We start from the raw sequence: 12,193 nt of genomic DNA, 5'->3' as shown, positions 1-12,193 counted from the left end.
TGCTAAATCCCCCAAGGGACACTGTGTATATAATACTTGTCGCTGTTAAAATCAGTGCTGTGGCTTTTAACCACTTGCCACCCAGGCCAATTCTGACATTTCTGTCATATATGTAAAAATCAGCATTTTTATTGCTAGAATATATTTATTAAGCAGAGAATAAAATGGTGGGTGTTGCAATTTTTTATGTCTCACAGTATGCGCAGTGGTTTTTCAAAAGCACATTTTTTGTAAAAAACCACTTAAATGAATTTTAGTGAACACAAATACAATATAATACCCAATTTTTGGTAAAATATAAAAGAGTATGCTACATGGAGTAAATAGAAGGTAAATATGCCTTGCCTTTAAAATGCCCGTGGAACTTAAACAAAGTAAAGTAAAATATTATCCATAGGTGACTCTTTAAACTCCTTTACAGGTTACTAAATTAGAGTTACACAGGAGGTCTGGTACTAGAATTATTGCTCACACTCTCACTTTTACGTTTGCGGGGATACATCACATGTAGGGTGCGTTTGCCGTTTACATATGCTTGTGGGGCCAATGTGTGCATTCGCCTTTGATTGCGAGCATGGGTGGGTGCTTTACATTTTTTTTAATTATTAATTTTATTTACCTTTATTTTTTTATACTGTCCATTTAATTTTTTTTATTGCTATCACAAGGGGTGAACAACATCCCTTCTGATAGCATTGCCCATGACAGGTCCTCTTTATGGAGAGATCTAGGGTTATGAGACCCTAGATCTCTCCTCTTGCCTCCAAATCTCAGTTTGATCAGATGTTTTCACAAGCCGGTAACGGTGCTTGCAGTTTCTGACATCACACAGTGGGAAGAACAATATCAGTTCCTCTCACTGTATGCCCGAAGGCTGATGCCACTGGTCGCATCTATACCGGGCTCCCTGATGGGACAGAAGTGCCCAGGAAAGGTGGCAGTGGCATAAGGGGGGATCGAACCCCTTCCAACGCCTGCAGAAGTGGTTGCTTGGCTGTAGCCAGCTGAAAATTTGACAACCATTTAAATCCAGAGGATGTCATTTGAGGGTGCTACGGTCATAAAGTGGTTAAGCAATATTTGTCTGAGAAAGACTAATGTAGTAGCTACTGGCCTGTGCTGTTGTCAACCTAAGTTAATGTCAATGACCAGTGCTGCTCCCCAGCTTCTGTCATTTCCTCGGAACTAGCTAGCGGCTGTGGGAGATTGTGGGTTTAGTCCTTTAACAGCAGCAGAGTGGACATAGCTGCAGAATAGGGAGTACATATTTGTACAAATGAAGCAGGAGGCACAAGAATGCATTGCACATGGCAAGAAGAACTGAAGAGCTGAGAGGGGGCTGTGGCTACAGTGCTGCCTGTACTTCCCTCCCTAAGAGCACCATCATTTGGTTTTCTGTACTGGGAGGAGCTACAGTCAACAATGACAGAAAAAGAATGGCATTTTATTTCCAAACCACAGCATTGATTCTAATAGGTACAGGTGCTTTATGCAGAGGGTCTCCTGGGGGGAATTTAACAGGTGTTTCCAACTTTACGTGCCCTCAGGCAAACAAGTAAAACTGACGATGAATTACAAAAACGCTCCAACATACAATAACAGAGTCTATGCAGTTATGCTTAGAACTGGCAGCAACACTCACAGAAGTTATGGGGTAGTTGTAGAGAGCGATGCACGGAGACCAACAGCACCTTGAGTAGGGGGCAGCTGGAAGGCAGATGCAGAAAGGTTCCCCTTAGAAGCTCTGATGACAAACCCTATGCTGTCCCTCCTCCTCTGGAATCTCTCCCTATGCTAGGTCAGACTGTACCTACCTACAGAGAAACCCCCTCTAAGACAGTTGTTACTGGAACAATTCCCCTCTATTTCTGTTCTGTGGACAACGGCACTAGACTAGATGCAGGTTGGAACAGGCTCCTTTTCCAAATTTACAACAGTTGCTACACTGCCCCTACTCATCAAGAACCTGCACTTCTCCTAACCTTCCCTTGCCAATGGATACTCTGTCCCTAATATAGTCCCTCTCCATGCTGCAGGTGCACCAGACTGACCCTGCAGAATCTATATATAGCCTCTTTGGGTCCAATATGGCTGCCCAAATCTCTGGAAATGTCAAGGTCCAATCAGACACTGGCACCTGGAGCCCAAAACAGAGGGCAAGTCAGTCCCCTATAGGGTTCCCCAAGTACCAGAAGTAAGCAGCGATCACATGATCACCATGTTTACTTCTGGAACTAATCTGGAAGTGATTGCCACCTTTCTTCCCATGCTGTCACCTGCCTAAGCAATATTACCTTGCATTGGGTGCAGCGGAGGTGGAATCCTCCTAAAAGCCTGTAAATCTTAGGTATGAATTTTATTGCTTAGTTTCATTGGTTCAGCTTGGACCAACGTGGAACTTAGATGTAAGCATGCATATATCATACCTACAGTAGGTAATTGCTGGGGAAGCTCACAATTATTATCTAGTCGACTATTACAGTGATAGAAGCAGTCTTCTGGATTTTTAGATCTGGAGCTGAGCAGCTGTTCTTCTGCATAGTAGCCTTAGGGGAATCACTCACTTGGTAAAAAAATAAAAATAAAACGTTTCTTCTCCTCCTTTTTAAATAAGCAATTTTTCTATATAATAAGGAAGTACAATAACCCCCATCAACCAATCAGAATGAATTTTTCTTTAGTTCAACTCCACTGGCCCAAAATCATATTGATTGCTCTAGGTCAATGGTTGGCTCTGCCAGGCCATGGCCTCCTTTCTCCAGCCAGTTGCAGATCCCTTAACCTACCATAGTACCTCCGACCTCTTATAATTGTCCACAGTGCCCCTTGTCTCCCATAGTGCCACCAAGCCTCCCACAGTGCCCCTCAGCCTGCTCTGGTGCCTTCAGCCCCCTATAGTGCCCCCAACATCTATCAGTGTCCCACAGTGCCTCCCAACTTCCCATGGTGTCTCATAGTCCTCACAATGCTCTCCTGTCTCCCACAGTACCCCTGCAAAACCCCTAGCCTTCGGGCAAGACCTCAGTCCTCTCCAGAAACCTTGTCCCCACAGTGTCCCCAGACCCCATGAGAACCTCAGCCCCCAAATTCAGCCCCAACCTTCCACAGTGCCACGCCCCTTCCAGAAATCTCAACCCCTACAGGGCCACCGAGTCTGCTGAAGTTTCCCCTAACCCCCTCCAGAACCCTCCCCCCATGTGCACCCAGACCCCATGAGAACCCTCAACCCCCAAATTCAGCCCCAATCAAGCTTACAGTGCCCCCCAGCCTGCTGCAGAGCCTTCAGCCCTCCATAGAGTTTCCAACCTCCAACAGTGTCCCTCAGTTCCTTCAAACTTCACACAGTGCCTCCTATCCCCCACATTGCCCTTCTGTCCCCCACAGTATATTTGTGGGAGATAACCCAGCCTCTTCCAGAACTCGCATTCCCCTACAGGACCAACATATCTGTTGGAGTGTGTCAGGAATCGCATGCAGCAGATGCTCATTGTCATGCTCATGTGCAGAATTGTGCACACAGAAACCGAACAAGATGAGCAAGGACTAGAATGCGCACACGGACAAGCATTGGTGCATATATGCGCCCACATCCACAGATCTTGACGCCCAGCAGCCTATTTAACAGAGACTGTAAATATAACTCTATTCAGAAAAAACTAGTGGTGCTTTAAAGGAACCATACCATGCATAGAAAAAAACCTTACAAAAATATGAAATAATTACCCTTTATTAATAAAAATGAGCCATCATAATGGTGGGACATAGCAATTAAACACATTACTTAAAAAGCATATTATGCTCAAACACAATGGATAATCAATATTCCAAAGCGTAGCCTACTAATGCGTATAACAGGTTAACATAGTTGTAGAAATCAATATTCTTGTAGTTGTTTGAACATAGTTGGTACAAGTTAATACTTTGTTGGTTACTCCCGAAGAATTAGTACAGATTGATACTTTGTTGGTCGCTCCAACGCATTTCACAGGGCAAGATCTGCTTCTTCAATGAGCCAAAGTATAAGTTTCTAAAATTAAGCAGAAGTAGGCCCAAAGCATATTATAGATACATAGCCATTGTAATAATCAAAAATATAAAATAAACATTATCAGCATTTACCGGTTGGTTATATTAATAACATCATGTAAGGCCAATGAAAAACAACCCAAGCACCTGATTCAAACATGGATGGAGAGGACCCCTCAGCCAAAGGCATCAATATCCACCAATCAAGTGGAACGATCAATCCACAAAAAGAATTACATAGTTTAGTCATATAATAAAGAATGTCCCACAACATTCCAAACTACACCCCTACTCCCCAAACTAGTGATAAGTCAAAATCCTACAAGGGGGGGGAAGTAACAAGCAGGGGGAACTGATAACACCATAAACTCTACATTCATGACAGCTTAATAGCATCAGAACAGTTCAATAGTGTTCTTTAGGCACAGAGAACACTAATGACAGGGTCCATTCAGATACATACCATAGCGGATAGTATTCTTAGATGTCCCAATGAGCATCCAAGAAGGCTCCAGAGCAATACTTAAATGGATGTCAAAACAACCTCCAAATCAAGAGGTGGAAAGAGCATCCCTGTGTCCCAACAGTCTCCTCCAGTGTAGTCCTAGCATCCATCTGCTTATGGCTTACTTTAAATAGCGGTGCACACTGCCAATTGGCAGCATTTGCTCCCTAATGGGCATGTGCGGTGGCGTCATTGACACACGCCAATGACATCACAATGCCCGACGTCAATGCACCGTGCGCTGTGACGTCAATAGAGCACATGATCGCGGCCATCCTAATGAAGCCCATAATCCAAAACACCTTATACCAAGTACATCCATTGCCACCAAACAAGAGGAGCTGAACACAAAAGAACACAGACAGGAGAGGAACTCCAATCAAGAATACTATATCGTATCCAACAACTATAGATCCATTTGGAGCCAGTTGAAAAGGGCAAATAAAAGTGAAAGTATTTTCCAAATCAGCCCACTGTTTGAACTAATGTATACACATCCAATTAGAGCCATAAAAAAGGGAGAGCAATGTACCTAGGATTCAAAAGTCTTAAATTAAGGGTTATGGCACCAGTAAATCCTTCTATCAAGGATCTGGAGACCTTAGGCTTCCATCTCCCACCTTATCCATATTCATTTATTTAAACAGAGAGTTTTCCTGGCTTCAGTGCTGGCTTGTCTTCAGCTCTAGTTCCTATGTTCCTAGTTCTTGAAAGTCTGCTAACCTTGTTCCTGACCGGCTCTGTCTGATACCTCTCTTGGATCACCTCTACCTGTTATGTCTGCTGCTCGCTTGTATTACCGACCTCTGCTTGGATTTCTGATTACTTCTCTGCCTCCTGACTCAGTACCTCGCTGACAGCACGTTACCAACTTCTGCCTGTTTCTGACCTTGAACTTGATCCTGACCCTGCACCTGTCTGCCTTGCTGCTGCTGAACAAGACTTGTGACCAGCCTCCATACTACCACTGCAAGCATTCTCGTACTGCCAAGCTTTTGTCCTCTACAAAAGCTTCTTGGCATCTGTGCCCTTCCACTGCCCTAGCAGTCCCTGTCTCCACTACCAGGGGTTCTTGAATGGGAATTGCACAAGAGGCCACCCTTGTCATCTTGGGCTCCACAGTCAGGTACATGACACAGTGTCTCCTAACTCCCTCCAGAACCCCCTACCCACAGTGGCCCCAGGCCCCATGAGTACCCACAGCCTCCAAATTCAGCCCCAACTTCCCACAGTGCCTCCTAGCTTGCTGCAGAGCCTTCAGACCTCCATAGTGCCCCCAACCTCCAACAGTGTCCCTCAGTATCCTCAATCTCCCATAGTACTTCCCATCCCCTGCAGTGCCCTGGAGATACCCAAACCTCTTCCAGAAATCTCATCCCTTACAGGGACACTAAGTCTGCTGCAGAATCCCCTAACATCTCCATAACCTCTCCTCCACAGTGCCTTCAGGCCCCATGAGAACCCTCAGTCCCCAAATTCAGCTCCAACCTCCCACGGTGCCTCCAAGCGTGCTGCAGATTCTTCAGCCATCTATATTGCCCCCAACCTCCCACAGTGCCTCCTATCTCCCACTTTGACCTCCTGTCTCCTACAGTGTCATCTCCTGGAGATACCCCATCCTCTTTCCGAAAGCTCATCCCCTACAGGGCCACCAAGTCTGATGCAGAATCCCCTAACCCCATCCAGAACCCCCACCCCCTCCCAGTGCCCTTGGCCGCATGAGAACCCTCAGCCCCTAAATTCAGCCCCAACCACCCACAGTGCCACCTAGCGTGCTGCAGATACATCAGCCGTCCATAATACTCCCAACCTCCAACAGTGTCCTCAAGTACCTCCTAAACTCCCATCCATTGCAGCTTCCAGTGCCCTCCTGTCCCCTACAGTGTCTTCTCCTAGAAATACTCCAGCCTCCTCCAGAAATCTCATCTGCTACAGGGCCACCAAGTCTGCTGCAGAGTCCCCTACCTCCCCCCCTCCCCCACAGTACCCCCTGGCCCCATGAGAACCCTCAGCCCCCAAATTCTGTCCCAACCTCCCACAACGCCCCCAGCCTGCTGCAAAGCCTTCAGCCCTCCATAGTGCCCCCAACCTCCTAACAGTGTCCTTCAGTGCCCCCCAACCTCCCACAGTGCCTCCTGTTTCCCACAGTGCCCTCTCCTGGAGATATCCCAACCTCTTCCACAAATCTCATCCCCTGTAGTGCCATATACTCATTTCAGAACCCCTAACCCCACACTGTGAAACCTTCCAGCATTTCAATACATATTTTGCATTCCCATACTTTTATTGTGTGAGTATAATTTTTCTTTTTTGTACGGTTGGGGTATGGAAGGTTTTGGAAGGGGACCACCGCTCTAGGCGATTTTACGTCCTTTCTCACTCTCTCCAATAAAGCTCACGTACTCCGCTGCGTTGTATTTATGCGATGGGTTTTTACGATCCAAAACCTTACGTTTGCAGCCGGAAACTCATGAATATATATTTTTCTAGTAAGTACAGTGGGCAGAATGACAGGTGGAGGGGGCATCTAGTAACCTACAAGAAGAATGTAGTGAAGTGGTCCCTGTCCAGCCAATAGCTGGTCTCTCTGTTTTCACACCCACCAGCAGCACACACATCTTTTTCACCTTGAACAGCATGCTGCACATTCACATGGGATGAGATGACGTCTGCAGGGTGGGGGGGTTGCTGTCAATCAGACCCGCCTGCTGGCGCTGTCCCTTTAAGACGAGGCAGTGAGCTCGCTCGGGCACAGCTCCGCTGGAGAGGATCTGCTAGAGAGCGGACAGAGAGGCTCCGCACAGCGCCCGGCACACCAGCGCCACCTCATCGCCTCCTCTGACGCTTCTTGGCTCAACGTCAACGCGGCACAACTAGTCACATCACGTCCAGTCCGGAGACTTCACCATACCTTCCCGGGCTCACAGCCTCCTCTGTGGAGTAGTAGTAGTAGCAGCAGGCATGCTGGCGGTGATAAGTGGGGTGATCTGCCTGCTAGCCTTCGCCGGGGGCAACACCATCAAGCAGCAGCAGCGGGACAACGCGGGGGAGCGCTTTGTGTGTACGGCTCTGCCCCCTGATGCCACCCCGGGCTGCCCCATGCAAGGCTTCAGTGCCACTCCGGAGGAAGAGCTGCGATCTACCGTTATCCAGCTCCGGGAGACCATCCTCCAGCAAAAGGAGACCATCGGCAGCCAGAAGGACACCATCCGGGAACTGACTGCCAAGCTGAACCGATGTGAGAGCCTGTCTGAGGATGGCAAGCATGGATCCTGGAAGAAGGTGTCCGGGAAATCAGGGGGCAAGGACACCATGGGCGATCTACCCAGAGATCCCAGCCAGATCATCGACCAACTCAGCCGCACCATGCAATCCCTGAAAGACAGGCTGGAGAATCTGGAGGTAAGTCACTTACTGCTGGAAAACTATATATATATATATATATATATATATATATATATATATATATATATGAGAAACTTTACAGCATGGGCTCTGTAATCTCACCACCCACCTTACAATCTGATTGTACAATCTTTACATCTACCAACTATATGTCCTACAAGGGCCGGTCTGATTGGATACAGATTGCCTGTAGATAGTTTAGGTAGGTCCTCATATTGCATAGGATGGTAAATCCTCCTACATGATACATTGTACAATCACCGTTAGATCAACCAACAACTATGTAGTGCATGGACCTGCCTGATTGGATACAAATTGATTGGATAGATTAGGTAGGTCCTCTGTTACAAAGTGTTGATAAGCTGGGTACACACTATAAGAAAATCAAAAGCAAATTCCCATCTGTGAATGATCAGTTATTTATCTGATCACTAGTATAGTGCTTTTGACAGCTGATTCTGTTCAGACAAAAAAAAAAAAGAAGGTGCAAACTAGAAAATGTTTATTATAGTGAACTCAACTTCCAATTTTAGCTCAATGTGTACAATAATTGTATGGAAATAATCGAATAGAAAAAAATGCAGAAGCACAGATAGACCCGGAAGGAGGCAGCAAAAATAGAAACAGTATGAAAGACAGAACATTTGCCTTTGTCATTCGAGAATTTTCTTACAAGTTAATGTCTTTTTGGGTTACATCACGGTACGCACCTTTGTGGAAAATTGCATGATAGTTTGTCCAATTTTCTCATAGAGTGTACCCCACTTAAGGTTATGTTCACACAACTGAGGCTGCCATTTGATGTGATTTTCAATGCAATTATGTAGTGTGACTTGGTTGTGTTTTTGATGCGTTGTTGAAGCGATTTTGATGCGTTTTGGCCAATGATAAGCATATCTGCTATAACAGATGAAAGAAAAAAAAACACTGAAATTGTATACAAAATGCATGAAAATGCATGTAGATATGTTTTTGGTGTATTGCCATTAAAGTCTAATGGCCAGAAATTGTGCTGGAATCATACAAAGGTAGAACCAAATTCCAAAATCGCACCATGCGGAATTACATTGATGTGAATGGGCCACCTTGAAAACAATGTTATGTCCATTGTCATGCAGGTCTGTGCGACTCAAGTCATATCTGAAGTTGCACTGTTCGCAGATATGATCATGTGATTGAATTACACATTGATTAGATTTTTAAAAAAATCCAATAATTTATGGCCATCGTAAGAGTCACTTCACACTGTACTATTTGACTGTAAAAATAACTGGATGTACAAACACTTTGTAATATGAGGACCTACCTAATCTATCCAATCAATCTGTATCCATTCAGGCAGGTTCTTGCACTACATAGTTATCAATAGATCTAAAGCAGATTGTACAATCAGATTGTACTATGTGTGATGAGCTTTAGATTTACCAAAGTGATGTAATATGAGGACCTACCTAATCTGGTTGATCAGTCAGGGCAGAATATTATGGATCATTTGATGCAATTGGCAGCACTGAGATAATTTGTTCATATTGATTGTTTATTTGACTCAATCAGATTATAACTTTACATGGTGTAAACAGAGATGCAATCAATAATTTATGATTGTACATTACAATTGTATCCTAAGTATCAGTTGGAATCAACTTACCCATGCATGTCATATCAATTGAATAGATTGCTGACTATAGATCAATCATTTCTAGCAGAAGAGATCGATCAGAAAAAAAAAAAAAATTATCACAGAGTGTGTGGCCACCCTCAGTCTTTATTCCTTATGGCTAGTATGGTGCAGTAGCATGCTTCTTCAATGGTCGGCATGTTTAAGAGAGTAATACCATTTTCATTCACGTTTACTGGACACACTGTGTGCTTCCCTTCCATTCATACTCCTGGCACAGAGATGCTGATAGAGAAGGGTTTTACAGCACGCTTGGCTCTGTACATAGCTTTGAAACAGAAAGCAATGAGAAAAAGCCAAATTCAGCACCTGGGACAGTTGAGGCAGCTCCTCTATGTGGAAGCATCAGAGACCACCCTGGAGCTGTCTAACGTCCTTAATTACCACCCTCTGCTGAATCACCACCCTGGAGCTGTCCTAGCTCTGAATTACCACCCTCTGCTGAATTACCACCCGGGAGCTGTCCAAAGCCCTGAATTACCACATTGTGCTGAATTACCAACCTGGAGCTGTCCAAAATACTGTATTAAAACCCAGTGCTGAAATACCACCCTGGAGCTATCCTAGCTCTGAATTACCACCCGGGAGCTGTCCAACGTTCTGAATTACCACATAGTGCTGAATTACCACCCTGGAGCTGTCCAAAATCCTGTATTACCACCCAGTGCTGAAATACCACCCTGGAGCTGTCCAAAGTCCTGATTTACCACATAGTGCTGAATTACCACCCTGGAGCTGTCCAAAATCTTGAATTACCACCCAGTGCTGAATTGCCACCCTGGAGCTGTCCAAAGTCCTGAATTACCACCCAGTGCTGAATTACCACCCTGGAGCTGTCTTCATTCATTGCCTGTGTGTGTAGTCACTGTATTCAGTACCCTGTATTAAACGAAGCAACATATAGTATACAGATTAGGGACCTTGTCATTTTGGATAGTTGCATAAATTGCTGGCATTATCATTTCTCATGCTTTATAGGTCATTAGTGCTTAACAAGTAAAATCTTCAAAAACTGCTGATATCACGTTTAGCAATTTTGTATATCAGATATAGTTGATAGTGTGTTGATTTAAAGCTGTAATTATACATTGGTTCTACAAAGAGAATGAATTCAGTGGGCAGGTAAGGATGTTATGGTGTATGGTATATTAAGAGAAAAGCAAATACATATCTAAAGAGGGTATATAGAATATACATATATGGGAGACAAATGAATAGATAGGGGGATAGATGGATGGATGGATAGATAGATAGATAGATAGATAGATAGATAGATAGATAGATATTCCAAAGGGTAGCCACCACACTCTATTTGTGAGTAAAATACCCAGGTTCTCATCCATCCCACAAAGGGAAGTAGATAGATAGATAGATAGATAGAAAGATAGTCCCAAGGGTAGCCACCACACTATTTGTGAGTAAATTGTCCACCCCACAAAAAAGATAGATAGATAGATAGATAGATAGATAGATAGATAGATTAGAGAGACGACCCCAAGGGTACCCACCACACTATATTTTTGAGTTTGTGAGTTAAGTGCCCAGTGTTTACCTACAAAGAGAGATAGATGATAGATGATAGATAGATAGATAGATAGATAAATAGATAAATAGATAGATAGATATATAGATATATTTTGCAATACTTACAATGCCCTATGATCAAAGTGCAGGAATTAGCAACATTTAAATGAATACCTTTTTGTTAATATCTTTTATGTTTATTAGCATCTGTTGACACATTTATTAGCTATTTATTAAGATTCTTAGAGCTATAATAGAAGCTCTAATGTACAGTAATGATATAACATTTATTTCTGGTAATATTTTTAGGAAGGGTGATGAATATGTTTCTATGCTCTTATAAATATTGAGATGTTTGTCATTGATTATCTAAAATTTGTTGCACTATAAGGTTTTGTAACTTAAAATGTCAGTTTAACATTTGCAGGTTAACAGTTGTTGCATGTTGCCTGTGGTCACTGATAAAATCTAAAATAATCCGTGTATATATCACAGACAAAGATTTGATACCATAGTTATATTGATTGGTCGTGTTGGGATAAACTGCAATATTCTAATTTTCTTGAGCCTTGTGTTTAGAGCAGGTCTATAGCAACATGGCTACATGAAATGCTTGGATGCAGCTACTTAAATAGGGCAACCCAGGATAATGTCTTGCTGTGTTGTGTACTCATTATTTTCCATAAACCTCGTAACTCTCCTGGGTATGCGTTAATTCCCTGTGAGTGGCATAGTTATTTCAAATGCCTTCTAAAATTGTAAGTACATCATAATCCTTGGCATAATCACACATGTAGGAATGCGAGCCAATATGGGCACAAAACCATGGATAGTACACTTTTGTTCATTGATATTCCTCATACATCATTCATAACTATATTGCAGTATTGGCAAGTGTGCACAGACTAGACTACCATAGGAGTAAAACCACCAGTCAGATGGTGAAAATGTATTGAAGGTGATTTCCTATGGCTGCACAGGACTTGTTCCTTGGTGCCTCAAGCGGTTAATTCATTTGATGAGGGGTATGCCAAGAATGCATTGCAGGGAGTATT

At 43.7% G+C, this 12,193-nt stretch overlaps 1 protein-coding gene across 1 annotated transcript in view; it reads left to right on the top strand.

Moving 5' to 3' along the window:
- Window positions 1-7,247: 7,247 nt before the first annotated feature.
- Window positions 7,248-12,193, top strand: part of NPTX2 (neuronal pentraxin 2) — a 54,021-nt gene continuing 49,075 nt past the window's right edge. Inside the window, exon 1 of the mRNA XM_089682738.1 lies at window positions 7,248-7,933. Coding sequence (XP_089538864.1) covers window positions 7,493-7,933 — 441 coding nt within the window. The 5' untranslated portion in view covers window positions 7,248-7,492. The remainder of the gene's footprint in view (window positions 7,934-12,193) is intronic.

This window comes from Staurois parvus, unplaced genomic scaffold (genome assembly GCF_062004578.1).
Source record: "Staurois parvus isolate SC_StPar_1 unplaced genomic scaffold, SC_StPar_1.0 ptg000297l, whole genome shotgun sequence".
NCBI classification, from domain to species: Eukaryota; Metazoa; Chordata; class Amphibia; order Anura; family Ranidae; genus Staurois; species Staurois parvus.
Note: the sequence above shows the minus strand (reverse complement) of the source record. Positions and strands in the feature narration are given on the sequence as shown.